The sequence below is a fragment of the Porites lutea genome (assembly GCF_958299795.1).
Source record: "Porites lutea chromosome 5 unlocalized genomic scaffold, jaPorLute2.1 SUPER_5_unloc_5, whole genome shotgun sequence".
Classification (NCBI taxonomy): Eukaryota; Metazoa; Cnidaria; class Anthozoa; order Scleractinia; family Poritidae; genus Porites; species Porites lutea.
Window position 1 is genome coordinate 21,709 of NW_027332292.1, and position 15,792 is coordinate 37,500.

Consider the following 15,792-nt stretch of genomic DNA (forward strand, 5'->3'; position numbering starts at 1 on the left):
ATTGCTAGTAAGCGCCTTAAGTTCCTTGAAGCCCTTGAATACTTCTTCAATTTGTGTTGTTGAAAAGTACGCTTTTTATCATACTCCAAACTAGGCCGATAGGCGATAGAAAACGTATGACTTTGATTTACAGTTCCCTTTAATCAGCTACAGCGTACATTTGTGAGACTACACTGCGAACCAAAAATAGGAAAAGACCATTGATTTAACGTAAAAAAAAGTAACAAGATTATCAGTACTTCGTAGCAAGCGTTTTTGGAGCAAAGAACGTGGAAAGAGGGCTCTTGTGCCATTTTTTTGCACGCGACCAAAACCGAAAATCCCGATTTTCGTCGTTCCTCGGTTTTTCTTTTCACGAAAACCAGACAGTAACGCTTGCTGCACAGACTAGAAATACTACATAATGTACACAACTGTATACATGTACACAAGTCCAAGTAAACCACATTTAAAATTTAATCGAGACCATCGACTAATGTACAATGAACCAGTTTTTTTTTTTTCTCTAGGAAATGGCCGACAGAGCACATGCACAAAAAAAGGTAAGCAAAAAATACTTGGTCACTGACTTAGTGTCAAAAGATAACCTTACAGAGACAAACGATGTCGTTGGGTATCGACGTTAACTTCGTAACTTTCACGTGCAAATTCGTAAAAAACTGGTGACAAAGGCTGATTTACGGACATAATAGGGCTCTACCCCATCAGCATTGTAGTTTAAAAAAGTGATACAGTAAAAACCCGCGAGTAAGAACCTGAAAATTAAGAACCTGTTTTGCCATTTATACCCCCTATAAAGAAGAACCTGTTTAGCCAAGAAAATGAAAAATCATATTAGTGAAATGCAACGACAAACCTGTGCAAGAATCCTGTTTGGAGAATTAGGAGCTTGGTATTGCTGTGCAAATAAAAGTGCTAATTTATTGATGTACTAAAAAAATAAAGTGCAAGAAGTTTAATAATATTGTTCTATCGCATTTTGAAATTGAAAAATAGGCTGATTACCATCTTGTTTTGTAGCTTGTTTTGTTTTGTTTGTTTTTTTTTTTTTTACAGAAATAAGAACCTATTTAAGAACCTAAATAGCCAAAAATTGTGTAAACTACCATTTAAAATTAATAAGAACCTGTTTAGGCTAACGCCAGAAAATGTAGGTTCTTACTCGCGGGTTTTTACTGTAAGTTATAAAGATATCAAAATCTATTTTTCTTTTTCTGGAAGTTGCCTGCCGTCGAAATTGACGAGGATAAAGAAGAAGATGATGAGGAGGAGGAGTCTTTGGATGCCACTGTTGTTGACACGGAGGAGGTAAACGTACATGATAAGCTGATATGGGGCTACGCGTGTTTTATTCACCGTTTCATGCATGTAAAATGAGCGCAAGACCATGCCCATTAAGATGGACTTAAAGTGACGTCCACTGATACAAAGGCCCGCGTTATTTGTTTTTTAACACCACATATAACGTTGACTCCATAAATCGATCTGGCCTGTTCCAGGCTCCGAGATAGTCGGGTCCGCTGAATTGAGAAAGTGCGAACACGAAAATAAAATGGGAGGAACTGGGGAGAGAAGGGCAACTTTTCTCTTGCCTTTTACTTTCGCGTCTGCTCCACTGTCTGAGAGCCTGGAACAGGCTCAAATCGATCACGCAATGTTTAATTTTCTGTAAGTGTAGAGTTTGTCCTGGACAACCAAAACATGACAGATATATAAAAAACGCGGTATACTATGGGTGTATATAAATATATATCATTATATTTTTTAGGTAAGAAAAAGGCGGATCGAGAAATATTCACAAAAGGTAATATAACTGTGAGCGTTAAAGCTAAGTTAGTGACAGTGTGGCTATCCTCTTATAAACGTCATCCTTTTTTACGTTAACAGGACGGGCCAAGGGACCCTAAAATTCCCAAGAAAGATGATGATGATGACGAAGATGCCAATGACAGTACAACGGTAAGGCTTCTTTAAGTGTATTTTGTTTCGTCGTAATACATTTCACGGCCTGCTGAAATTTGAAGCTGCACCTCGAAAAATGTGATGAATGTTATAACGTGTGCAGAATGTGGACTAGATTACAAACGGGAAACGGGTGATGTCCAAAGAAAATGAGTGACGGTACACAAACAACAAATCAGAGACCCGCAAAAAGAAATGGTGGGAGTTTAATACTGAACATATTGATAAATGTTCTGCGGGTCTAACACTATGATTTCTTTTCTTTTTCTTTTTTTTTTTTTTTTCATTTTCACACTGAACAAACAACGACAAATAAAAGTTTGAATTGAAAATTATGCAAATTGCTCTTGGAGAGAAAACAGGTCAATAAAGACACTACGCCTGAAGAGCCGCAATAGTGGTGAAAAGCGAAGCATAGAGCAAATTTACGACTTCCATTTTCTACTATTTATTTTATTTTTATACGACGAAGGCAGTTTTATTTTGTTTACAGTTTTGTTTTGTTGTTATCTCAACAGGTGACAATGAGGACAAGTGGAAATTGAATACTTTTTTCCTTTCCATTCCTTTTTTCTTTTTCAAAAAATAAGTCCATATTTAAATATTACAATGTGTATATAAACAGATGATTGTGTTTTGATTATGATTATAATTTAGTCAAAATTAAGCGTTGGATAACCTACATGTTTTTTTAAAATTTATTATTGAACACAGCATTAACATTCCGCTTAAATATGCAGATTCCAAAATTTGTTAATATAATTTCTATGCATTGAGGATTCACTCTATATAATTCACTCCGCATTCACCGAGTAAACAGTGAAGTAGCTCAGTTTGTGTGATTTAAATTGTATGCTCGTGTTTTCAGTTAGATTCGGAATCAGCGCAGCGTAACTAAAAAGAGGCATTCATCACTTAGGGCGCTTTCCATTTGTCAGAACTGGCCGGCCGGACAATTGCCGGACCAGTCAGTTAGCAAATGAAATCGGCTTTTTTGCAAGGGTAATTGCTTAAAACGCTATGTCCCTCGTGCATACTTTTTGGGACTTGACTGATCAGGCTTGATAGTTTTGATTAAAAGTGAAATTTTCGTTAAGACGGGAACAGTCTGCCCGTTCTGACAATTGGAAGGTGCCCTTAGTTGTAGCAAGACGGAAAACTGTCTCGCAGCCTGGAACAGGCTAGCCGGCCGCAACTTGTGAGATCGACCTTTAGTTAGTCTAGGCTTGGTGGTGAAATTTTCTCATCTGGCATCATTCATTGGGACCATCATATCATTATAATAGTGTTACTGTTACTAACAGACAGTCAAATAGCCCACGTTCCTGCATGTATTAAATACAGCTGAGATGAGGCCCAATTTTAACGGTTCTCATACATTCCTTCTAACGGCTACCGCTTTTTTTTGTCAGTAAAGACGGCTTGTATAAGAAAGCCTTGTGAATCGCTTAGGGTCTTTTCTAAAGGCTTGTGTAAGAGTCGCTATACTATGTGCAAACGCCTTTGGTATCCATCTTAAAAAAAACGTTTTTACGCCATTAGAATCATTGATATATTTTTGGCGATTGAAGTGATTAATGCCACGTGCAAAGTATTATTGGCGATTATCGGTTAAGATTAACAACTGTTCGCTCCATCTGAAGAAGTCCCCCTTTTATGTATTTTTCTTTTTTGAGAACATCTCAAGATATTGCCGATAATTTAGTCGTTTTTAATCCTCCCAAGTTACCCACAACACAAATGATACTTTTAGCTGAGTTCCTATATGCGACTTTATTTTTAAAACTCAGTCGACAAACAACAAATAACAGTAAAAAAGAACTAATATTCGGTAAAGGATTTTTCCCAAGCTCGTTGCATGGCTCTGTCTTTTTTTTTTTTTTTTTTTACCGAGTTTCTATATAAATCTAAAAAATGTTAAATATGACGTTAGAATCAACGTATTCACTTTAAGGTTCGGTTTTTTTCTCTATAGTCCTATGACGTTAGAATCAACGTATTCACTGTAAGGTTAGTTTTTTTTTCTCTCTAGTCCTATGCTGCTATGTTCTGAGCAACGGTATTTAAAAAGATTACGTAAATAGCAATACAATTTTATAAAATCCCACTGATTTGTCGATTACTCAATTTTTCCTTTTCTACATGCATAAAAACAACGTTGTCACATTAATGGTAACCACATTAAACACGCATCTAACATTGATATATAGAGATCAAAATATATGTCTCTTGTGTCATCTCAGCCTAATATTTTCTTAGTAGCGCACGTTCCATATTTTTACATTCTAATTCGCAATCCCCGAAGAGACTTGAGCACAAAAAAAAGCGGTAGCCGTTAGAAGGAATGTATGAGAACCGTTAAAATTGGGCCTCATCTCAGCTGTATTTAATACATGCAGGAACGTGGGCTATTTGACTGTCTGTTAGTAACAGTAACACTATTATAATGATATGATGGTCCCAATGAATGATGCCAGATGAGAAAATTTCACCACCAAGCCTAGACTAACTAAAGGTCGATCTCACAAGTTGCGGCCGGCTAGCCTGTTCCAGGCTGCGAGACAGTTTTCCGTCTTGCTACAACTAAGGGCACCTTCCAATTGTCAGAACGGGCAGACTGTTCCCGTCTTAACGAAAATTTCACTTTTAATCAAAACTATCAAGCCTGATCAGTCAAGTCCCAAAAAGCATGCACGAGGGACATAGCGTTTTAAGCAATTACCCTTGCAAAAAAGCCGATTTCATTTGCTAACTGACTGGTCCGGCAATTGTCCGGCCGGCCAGTTCTGACAAATGGAAAGCGCCCTAAGTGATGAATGCCTCTTTTTAGTTACGCTGCGCTGATTCCGAATCTAACTGAAAACACGAGCATACAATTTAAATCACACAAACTGAGCTACTTCACTGTTTACTCGGTGAATGCGGAGTGAATTATATAGAGTGAATCCTCAATGCATAGAAATTATATTAACAAATTTTGGAATCTGCATATTTAAGCGGAATGTTAATGCTGTGTTCAATAATAAATTTTAAAAAAACATGTAGGTTATCCAACGCTTAATTTTGACTAAATTATAATCATAATCAAAACACAATCATCTGTTTATATACACATTGTAATATTTAAATATGGACTTATTTTTTGAAAAAGAAAAAAGGAATGGAAAGGAAAAAAGTATTCAATTTCCACTTGTCCTCATTGTCACCTGTTGAGATAACAACAAAACAAAACTGTAAACAAAATAAAACTGCCTTCGTCGTATAAAAATAAAATAAATAGTAGAAAATGGAAGTCGTAAATTTGCTCTATGCTTCGCTTTTCACCACTATTGCGGCTCTTCAGGCGTAGTGTCTTTATTGACCTGTTTTCTCTCCAAGAGCAATTTGCATAATTTTCAATTCAAACTTTTATTTGTCGTTGTTTGTTCAGTGTGAAAATGAAAAAAAAAAAAAAAAGAAAAAGAAAAGAAATCATAGTGTTAGACCCGCAGAACATTTATCAATATGTTCAGTATTAAACTCCCACCATTTCTTTTTGCGGGTCTCTGATTTGTTGTTTGTGTACCGTCACTCATTTTCTTTGGACATCACCCGTTTCCCGTTTGTAATCTAGTCCACATTCTGCACACGTTATAACATTCATCACATTTTTCGAGGTGCAGCTTCAAATTTCAGCAGGCCGTGAAATGTATTACGACGAAACAAAATACACTTAAAGAAGCCTTACCGTTGTACTGTCATTGGCATCTTCGTCATCATCATCATCTTTCTTGGGAATTTTAGGGTCCCTTGGCCCGTCCTGTTAACGTAAAAAAGGATGACGTTTATAAGAGGATAGCCACACTGTCACTAACTTAGCTTTAACGCTCACAGTTATATTACCTTTTGTGAATATTTCTCGATCCGCCTTTTTCTTACCTAAAAAATATAATGATATATATTTATATACACCCATAGTATACCGCGTTTTTTATATATCTGTCATGTTTTGGTTGTCCAGGACAAACTCTACACTTACAGAAAATTAAACATTGCGTGATCGATTTGAGCCTGTTCCAGGCTCTCAGACAGTGGAGCAGACGCGAAAGTAAAAGGCAAGAGAAAAGTTGCCCTTCTCTCCCCAGTTCCTCCCATTTTATTTTCGTGTTCGCACTTTCTCAATTCAGCGGACCCGACTATCTCGGAGCCTGGAACAGGCCAGATCGATTTATGGAGTCAACGTTATATGTGGTGTTAAAAAACAAATAACGCGGGCCTTTGTATCAGTGGACGTCACTTTAAGTCCATCTTAATGGGCATGGTCTTGCGCTCATTTTACATGCATGAAACGGTGAATAAAACACGCGTAGCCCCATATCAGCTTATCATGTACGTTTACCTCCTCCGTGTCAACAACAGTGGCATCCAAAGACTCCTCCTCCTCATCATCTTCTTCTTTATCCTCGTCAATTTCGACGGCAGGCAACTTCCAGAAAAAGAAAAATAGATTTTGATATCTTTATAACTTACAGTAAAAACCCGCGAGTAAGAACCTACATTTTCTGGCGTTAGCCTAAACAGGTTCTTATTAATTTTAAATGGTAGTTTACACAATTTTTGGCTATTTAGGTTCTTAAATAGGTTCTTATTTCTGTAAAAAAAAAAAAAACAAACAAAACAAAACAAGCTACAAAACAAGATGGTAATCAGCCTATTTTTCAATTTCAAAATGCGATAGAACAATATTATTAAACTTCTTGCACTTTATTTTTTTAGTACATCAATAAATTAGCACTTTTATTTGCACAGCAATACCAAGCTCCTAATTCTCCAAACAGGATTCTTGCACAGGTTTGTCGTTGCATTTCACTAATATGATTTTTCATTTTCTTGGCTAAACAGGTTCTTCTTTATAGGGGGTATAAATGGCAAAACAGGTTCTTAATTTTCAGGTTCTTACTCGCGGGTTTTTACTGTATCACTTTTTTAAACTACAATGCTGATGGGGTAGAGCCCTATTATGTCCGTAAATCAGCCTTTGTCACCAGTTTTTTACGAATTTGCACGTGAAAGTTACGAAGTTAACGTCGATACCCAACGACATCGTTTGTCTCTGTAAGGTTATCTTTTGACACTAAGTCAGTGACCAAGTATTTTTTGCTTACCTTTTTTTGTGCATGTGCTCTGTCGGCCATTTCCTAGAGAAAAAAAAAAAACTGGTTCATTGTACATTAGTCGATGGTCTCGATTAAATTTTAAATGTGGTTTACTTGGACTTGTGTACATGTATACAGTTGTGTACATTATGTAGTATTTCTAGTCTGTGCAGCAAGCGTTACTGTCTGGTTTTCGTGAAAAGAAAAACCGAGGAACGACGAAAATCGGGATTTTCGGTTTTGGTCGCGTGCAAAAAAATGGCACAAGAGCCCTCTTTCCACGTTCTTTGCTCCAAAAACGCTTGCTACGAAGTACTGATAATCTTGTTACTTTTTTTTACGTTAAATCAATGGTCTTTTCCTATTTTTGGTTCGCAGTGTAGTCTCACAAATGTACGCTGTAGCTGATTAAAGGGAACTGTAAATCAAAGTCATACGTTTTCTATCGCCTATCGGCCTAGTTTGGAGTATGATAAAAAGCGTACTTTTCAACAACACAAATTGAAGAAGTATTCAAGGGCTTCAAGGAACTTAAGGCGCTTACTAGCAATTTACTTTTCAACAATTAGCACTGCAGTGGTACTCCAACTCACAGACGCTCTTGCCTCCATGTCTTGGCGCTCTCTTAAATTTCTATTTTCAACTATCAGGTCCCTGAAACGATTATAATAGACATAAATATATATTTTGCTAGACCTAGTAAAATGCTTTCGTTTCGATTGTCCCATCAAATTTTGAGCCGGATAAGAGACATTCTGGTCATGTTTAAAATTATGCCATTTGGATTCAAACTGAAGAACCGTATTTCGAGAGATACGTAGAAGGTATAAAATGGAATATTAATAAACTCGTCCATAATATTGTCCTTAAATAGGAAAAGTTGGGGTGAAATTTATCATGAGAGAAACTACAAATGCAGTATCACATGTACCTTTGACAGCGTACGGCCTGGGCAGCCACAATTGCCTCTCCTATTGCCCTCCTCACATTCACAGTCAAATCATCTCCTTCGGAGTAAAATTGGATTGGTTATATTAAAGGTAAGGCAGCGTGGTCGAGTAGTCAGCGCGTCGGGTGCGCAACGCGGCAGTCCCTGGTTCGAGTCCCACTCTGGCCACATCTGGATTTGTTCTCGGTCGTCCCGAGTTCAAATCCTCGACCACGCTTGTACATAGCCAACTGGTTACATCCTGCCAGTTGAGGGTTTTTAATCCTGTTATGTTGTATTACAATTTTTTATAAGTCTTTGAGTGGAGTGCCGCCCTATAAACTACAAATTGAATGTGCACTTTCCTTTTAAACAAGATGGTTAGCTGAGGGGGGAATCAAATTAAGTATGGTTGGACGCAAAATATTGCTGACATAACATTCAGTCATCACAATTATGTCAAAGGTTAGATTTAGTCCGATTTAGTGTTTTCATCTGTCCCTTACACCAAGTTGACACACTTACCGGAAATGATGTCCCCAACTACCATGTTGGCCGATGACATCGTGGGCTGGTACACTCTGACTTCCACATCTGCCCCGTTCTCGCTCTGCCGCGCATGATTCCCACACACTAAAAGTAAAAGTAGAAGCAAATGAATAAAGAATGGTACAAATGGTTGGCAGAGACCGGTAGCGGGGGATGATGTAGGAAAACACCCAGAAGAAGTATAATAGAAAATCATGTACAGCACAAGCTGAATTAACCCGTTAAAGGCCAGGGGCACCCAACGTCAATTTTCGGAAAATATCTGTTCGGAAGACGATTTGAGATCTAGAATTTTCGCAAAATTTTCCTACAATTTCTTTCTAGCCAGCCTCTCCTAGGATTTTCCAACATCTAATTGTATAAATGCCCATTTTTAACGGATTTTTACTCTAAAAGGTCACCTAGAATTTTCTGGAGCCTTTTTTTCTGCCTGAAATTTTCGAAAACGTAAGTTTCGATCTCTATAATGTTCGGATCACTAGACTCTCAGCTAGGAAAATTGTTTTTTTACTATGCTCATTGACCATGGGTAAAATGTATTAAAAGAAACAAGTCTAGTGCCTTGTTACAAAATAGCTGTTATTTGCAAGCCCAAAGTGATGTTGAAAATCAGGAATTGTAGCAGAAGCGTACGTACATGTATCTCACAATACCTTCATTGTCAAATTGTGAGCCTTTGAGTGCCACATGTATGTGGCACTGGCTTAAAACATCACTGCATTCTGACATCAGTTCTCTGTCAATAAGAGAGGTATAAAGAAGTTAATAAGTTCTCGTCGAATGTACCAAGTTACGCAGTTACGTTCACAAGTTCAAATAACATAACTTATCAGCCTCAAATAGGCAATCAATCTTGGCATATAAAGAAAGTGAGCAGGGAAAAAAAAATTATATACTAGTGGACAGGGAAGTCACAATCATGGACTGGGCTTTCTTGTTTCACCTTTGAACCAGAACAATTCTCAAAGTGAATTACCGAAAACAATTTTAAAATATACTATCTCTTCTCATTAACGTCTACTAGGTGTTCCATTCAGGTACATTGTATGGCCCTTCTCAAAATGCATGCAATTCCAGCAACTGCTTTTTTCGCGCTTACTACGAGCAAAAAACAACAAGAAGTTCTGTTTTCATAGTATATGTTTATGTGGAAAGAAGAAAAAAAAAAATCTGCAATTGCCCCTTTTCTTATAGTTTTCCTTTTGCAGCTTATTTAGAATTTATATGGAGCCCCTTAATGTCTATTTCATTAGTTTACAGACATGGATCTTAATGTTCTGTGAAGAAGCCAAAACTTATACACAAAGCTGGTACCCTTCTCACTCCTTTACACAATACCATAAATCTATAACATTTACAATAACCCATTCTATGCCTACCTTAAAATTTCCGCTGCCTCTTTGGTTGGCCTGAATCTTAGGATACAGACCGGTGCGGAGTCGTAATGACTCTGTAATCGAACCTATGAAATACAGTGTATGAAATGATGACTTTTTACAAAAAGGTGATTCAGATTACCACGTCCGTTACACAACAAATCCTTGTGTATGCACTAACTAACACATACCTGTGAAGGTGCCAAACATAAAGGTAACAGTCTTTGTGTCACTCCATTCAAATAGAGGAGCTCCTCCATTAACCTCAAGTCAAATGAGGAACCATATGAGCATGCATCTGTGTATAATTTCAAATAGCACAAGCTTACATGATTGGGTAATAATTATACTTGGAAAAGTAATTTACTATAATATAAAGTTATTTTTATCTTGATCAGTTGTATGGCATGGCTTGTGACTGCAATCAATTGACTTAGGAGCACATGGGAGTTTATGTAGAGAATTCTTCACGTATATTGTAGTGATGTAAGGTGCAACTGCCACTGAACCAATAATATGGACAATAATAATTAATCGTTGTGTATGTTTTTGATAATAATATGCATATCATCAAAAAAGACAAATTAAACAGATGTATATGATTGTGTAAGACTGCATGTATGTGTTTGTATTATTATATATACCGGCTGATTTATAAATAGAAGCTGCGTGTAATTGTGCATGTATTAACGACATGGTATTTCATTTTGTTTCAACAAATTGCAAAATTTTATGACTCAGAAAATATCTGTAATTAAATTATCCCTAACGGCAAGGTCAGTCAGTAATAATAATGGCTAGTCGAAGGTGGGTAAAGCATACAGTTCATTTCTCAGGAATGGTGATCCAGGCTAAAATAACTACACAAAATGGGCCGGGTTGTGATGGAACCATTGCGGAAAACCAATAATCGGTGTGAAGGTCAAAGGTTAAAACAGAATTAGCAAAAATTAATAATACTATACAGTTGAAGTGAAACGTACCAAGTTCTGCTCCGTAGAGACTATTTGCCTCCTCATTTATCTCTCCAACTTATGAATAAACAAAAAACCACTTAGTACTTATTGCAGTAAAACGTATTTTCTAAAGACTGTTGTTAATATTAATCTTTATAACTTGAGCAATAAGACTAATTGAGGTAAGAAAACACAATTTTATGCCTTTCTGTACATGTATGACATGAAGGGCTTAAGGAAGAAGGGAGGTACAATCAAAGGCTCAGGACTTCGAGATCATTATTGAATTGGATATAGTTTAAGTGTGGAAAAACTATTCAATTGCCATCAAGGGGGTCTTCATGTGATTGAGCCATTTCAATTACCTCTATTATGACATAATGAGCCGAAAATTATAACAGTTGGTCAAAAGAAGCCTCCACGGTGCTCAACCCAAAGTATCAAATGACAAAATGTATCAAAGGCATAATTTACCTTGTACAGCATCTCTCTCCCAAGATGCTTGCTCACTGCATGGATAGCCTAGTATGGCTGTCTTTACAATGCCATCTGAGCAATACCAAACAGATTTAAATCAAATTCCTTCCAGGGAATGTTTTAAGTGTACAGTTATGTACAAATAAACAAACCAAAAGTTTCTTACTTTAATATAATAAAGATTGGTATTTTGATATATTCCAAAAGGATCATAATTATTCAACGTCGTCAACCTCAAAGAGTCCTTTCAATAAATGCATAGAAATCACAAGTGGAAAAAAAATTTGCTTTGTTCCCTTTTTGGTAAATAACATAGCTGATTTTAATAAACTGCAAGCGGCCTTTGGCTAAATGGTCTCTTGAATAACAGGGCAGTGTAAAATGCAGACTGTGGACTGACTGCTGACAACTGTTTTTAAGGTTAGCAAACAATGGGAGTATTGTTGTCAGTACTCATTTGCAGGTGCAAACAATAGTCTTTTACACTGAGCGCTTGAATGACTCATCTGATTGTGGCAATATTGTCACCACTAAAGAACGAAATTGACAAGAAAAAGGCAAGTTTTGTTTTGTCCTAAAATTATTAGACAGTTCCCACAGTAGTATATGTATATATATATACATCTTAGTACAATCAAATCACTGAAACTCAGGGCAAATTAAATCATAATTATAATCGAAATTAGCATAATATGACTCACTACCTCATGTGAGACTACCTACCATATACAGTACGTGAGATCCAATCAGCCATTGTGTTGGGATCTTTATATCAACAGAAAACAGACAAATTTAATGAATGTACAGTGGTTACTCATGCAAATCAAAATTAAAATAATCAATGCAAACTGTTTTCAACTACATATAAAGTTAATAAAGTTTCAGTGATCAGTACTTGGTAACTGTTAGACAATGAGCTTAAATCAAGTTTAAAGACACCCTCAGACTGTATCAAGTGTTCAAAAAGATTGATTTAACTGTATTGAAATAAGGAACATTCCATAGGCTAATATTGAACTTCAATAACTTATACCCTTAAGTCATTGTCAAAAATTCTGTCTAAATCTATTTATTTAAGATAGTTGGGTTTATTTATAGCTGGGTTTGTTTGTACATACGTTACTGAAATTTGGTTTTTCTGGTGTTTTTCATTATGCATGACAGTGTCTTATAATTATGGTGGGGTTTGATATAGTGGGGTTTCTCTGTACCTGGTAGACACTGGTTGGATCTTTCAGGTGTTGAGTGATATACACGTGGTGGCGGTGCACTGTCCTCATCACTGCTGTCAACTAAAATGGGCAATTAAAAAAAGGTAATATTAATTAATTTGTGTTTTTCATTGAATAATCTTTTTACAGTTGGCACATGAAAGGTATCAGGTGTAAACTTTGGACATTTGTCAGCTGCATGCCTTAACAACCCCATCAGCAATATTCATCACATTGATTTCATGGTTTTATCTTTTAACAAACAATGCCTTATTAATTAAATTTACTGCGCACCTGTGTGAACAATCCCTGTATTTCTTGAAGTACCTATAAGGGTAACCAATAAGATGACAGGATGTATTACAATGACATATGTACATGCACACTATGATGGGACAGCCACTGTGGAACTTTATACTGTGGTACAGTATAGGGGAACCAGCAGCCTTTCTTCTAATATGCACCCGAAATTTTAATAAGCATGGCATATATGTATACCAAAAGCCCACTTTTGTATCCATTGGGATTTATCTCATCTAAACATTTATCGCCTAGAGGACCTACAATACAGAGTGTCCCAAAAGTTTGTTCCTTTAATTTTGTGAGCTAAAAGTTTTGATCGAAACTTATGCTTATCAAAATGAATGTTCAAATAACCGGAACATCAGCCTGAAGCATAAGAGAAAAGCCTTAACTTGTGTGGTTGTCTTCACTTATAAGCAATTTGTGACATAAGCTTAATATTTTTAATATGCTTGTGTCGCTATATAGAGGGTACCATATTCTTTATGGAGTTTTTACAAGAGAGCTCTATTGCTTATTTGAGGCTGCATTGCTCTGTATATTGAACTTCAATGTAATTGACAGCTGTCTCATATATATAGCAGTAATAATTAATACATGCACTTACTCTCGCCAGATGTCCCTGGGATTGCCAAAGCTTCATAATCCACTCTTTCGTTATCTGAATAACAGTACATGATCAGTACTTTGACCTTAATTTCTAACCAGAACATCACCACAGTGAAGTTCAACTGCATGGCTACAAGCCTGTCATACCTACACATAGGTCTACCTACACCCCCCACTTAGGTCATTTTATTCATAGCCTCACCAGAGATGGGCAAAATCCAGAGGATGTACTCAAGTGCCTTATCATACAGTTGAATTATACAGTCAGTATGTCAGAACAAGTATTTATTTGCTTGAACAGGTGCTGCATGGATTCATCACATAACAAGGTGAGGGGATATGGCAGGGCTGTCGACTCTGTCAGTTGTCTTCAAATATTGAGAATTATGAATGGGATATGATAGAGGAGAAGTCTAACAATGACATCATTCGTGCAAAAAAATAGCCATTGAGTCTCATTAGCATTAATTTTGCGAATGACACGTCAATATGCTTGAAAAAGATGTTATTGGCATTGTATAACAATCATTTGATCTGATTGGTTTATTCTAATCTGGAGACGAGGGGGAACGATCCAAATCTGGAACACCTGGATCATCTGACAACAAAGGGATGGGGGGATTGTGAGGGACGGCTGTTATGAAGTTTTTTAAGTAAAAAGCAAAGCTCTATTCATTGCACTCACTCTCTCCAGAAGGCCCTGGCTCTGCTGGTGCATCATCTGCATCCCCTGGAACAGTCGACACGTCTTGATCTAAAATTTGTTTTGATAACAATAATATTATTTTTAATAATGAGTTAACATTATGCATTACTTTACCATTGCACAACAATGTAATTGAAAAAATGACGATAATTTTCTTAATTTCCATATGCTCAGTGTTTATATAATTATAACAGTAATTATCAGCTGTAAATACTAAGTACTCCGTCGTGCAGTTATCTCGGATCCACCACTGGCCCATGATCGGCACATCATTACTAGCTAGACTACTGTTGATGTCTGACTCATTGACTCATAACTCATGGACCAAAAAAAAGTGATATCAAATGCTAAAAGAGTAACTTGAGACGTAATAGCTTATTTCAATTAAGCTTTACTTCAAAAAAGCTTGTTATAAGTTAGGCTTACCTTCATTGTCAGCCCGATCGACAGTATCCCCTTCATCTCTACCTGAAAATAGATTTTAGAAAAGGATGAGTTAAATTGACAAAGTTTAACTTTACCTTTACCCATGTTCTTTACAACAAAATAACATCCATGTGTAGTTGTTTTTGGTACGTCGATCTCCTGTTCCGGATCATTCGTCTTGCCTGGAACAGGCTATGCTGCGCTGATCCCGAAAGTCCCGAAACTAAACTCGACCCTAGGGTTTCTGGAATCTCAAAGCTCGCCACTAAGAGGCTCGATATCGATCTCCAACAGTTCTTCTTGATGAGACAGACTTTTTGAAGGAAAACCTCACTGTCTTCTACAAATTAATATCTTACAAACATAATTCCAGTTTTTTAATTGCTTTTTTTTTCTAAATACCTGATTGTCCGGATGCACTTGCATCTCCACCTAAATGCAAGGATACTAATGTCAAGGATAAAAAAATGACAGACTAGACTAGACTAGACTAGACTAGACCGCGCGCGGGAACGTACGTGGTCAATTGCATGTCTCGTGTGTTTCGCTCGACGGACTAAGAAAAAGAGAGAATATCAACTGCAGTTCTTGCTTCAAAGATACAATTTTTTTTCGCGAGAGCTGAAAAGAGTATCTTTTCGGATCTAAAACTTCCCTAAACCTAAACGATTGTTGCGGACTTGACGAAATTGTGAAAGTATAATCACTAATTGCCGCGGTTCAAAGCATATGAAAGGGCGGTCAAAAAAGTTAGAATTTTTGGGAATGCACAATGCAGCCCCCGCCCCCGTGCATTGTTGTTAACTAAAGCGCAGATTGGAAAAGGTTCATCAAATTTAAACTTAAGGGGGAGGCAAATAAAATCAACCAACAGTTTCAACTTTTTGTCCGCGTTGGGATCAATTAAGCGCGAGAATCGTTCTTGTAAGTCACGAGACATGAGGCTTAGTGATATTTCCTTTACACAAATGAGAAGTCGAAATAATCCAGGAATAACGCGATTTACGATAATTTGAAGATAAAAGTGCATGCTGTTTGAATTAACGATATCTGAGCGAACAAAAGCCGTTTTTCCTCGCTCTTTGCCGCTAAGGAGCTCGAAACGTCACCAGCGGCGAGGAGCGAGGAGAAACGGCTGTGCAGGCTACCAATAT

The 15,792-nt window shown here is 36.9% G+C and overlaps 1 protein-coding gene across 1 annotated transcript in view; it reads right to left on the minus strand.

Annotated features, from left to right (window-relative positions):
- Positions 1-7,648: 7,648 nt before the first annotated feature.
- LOC140925428 (uncharacterized) overlaps positions 7,649-15,792 on the minus strand; it is an 8,721-nt gene continuing 577 nt past the window's right edge. The window contains exons 3-16 of the mRNA XM_073375391.1: positions 15,041-15,070; positions 14,639-14,680; positions 14,192-14,260; positions 13,505-13,558; positions 12,889-12,921; positions 12,595-12,675; positions 11,381-11,455; positions 10,934-10,981; positions 10,142-10,248; positions 9,954-10,036; positions 9,228-9,310; positions 8,551-8,658; positions 8,029-8,104; positions 7,649-7,751 (exon numbers count right to left, since the gene is read on the minus strand). Of these exons, the coding sequence (XP_073231492.1) occupies positions 7,649-7,751; positions 8,029-8,104; positions 8,551-8,658; positions 9,228-9,310; positions 9,954-10,036; positions 10,142-10,248; positions 10,934-10,981; positions 11,381-11,455; positions 12,595-12,675; positions 12,889-12,921; positions 13,505-13,558; positions 14,192-14,260; positions 14,639-14,680; positions 15,041-15,070 (992 nt within the window). The remainder of the gene's footprint in view (positions 7,752-8,028; positions 8,105-8,550; positions 8,659-9,227; positions 9,311-9,953; positions 10,037-10,141; positions 10,249-10,933; positions 10,982-11,380; positions 11,456-12,594; positions 12,676-12,888; positions 12,922-13,504; positions 13,559-14,191; positions 14,261-14,638; positions 14,681-15,040; positions 15,071-15,792) is intronic.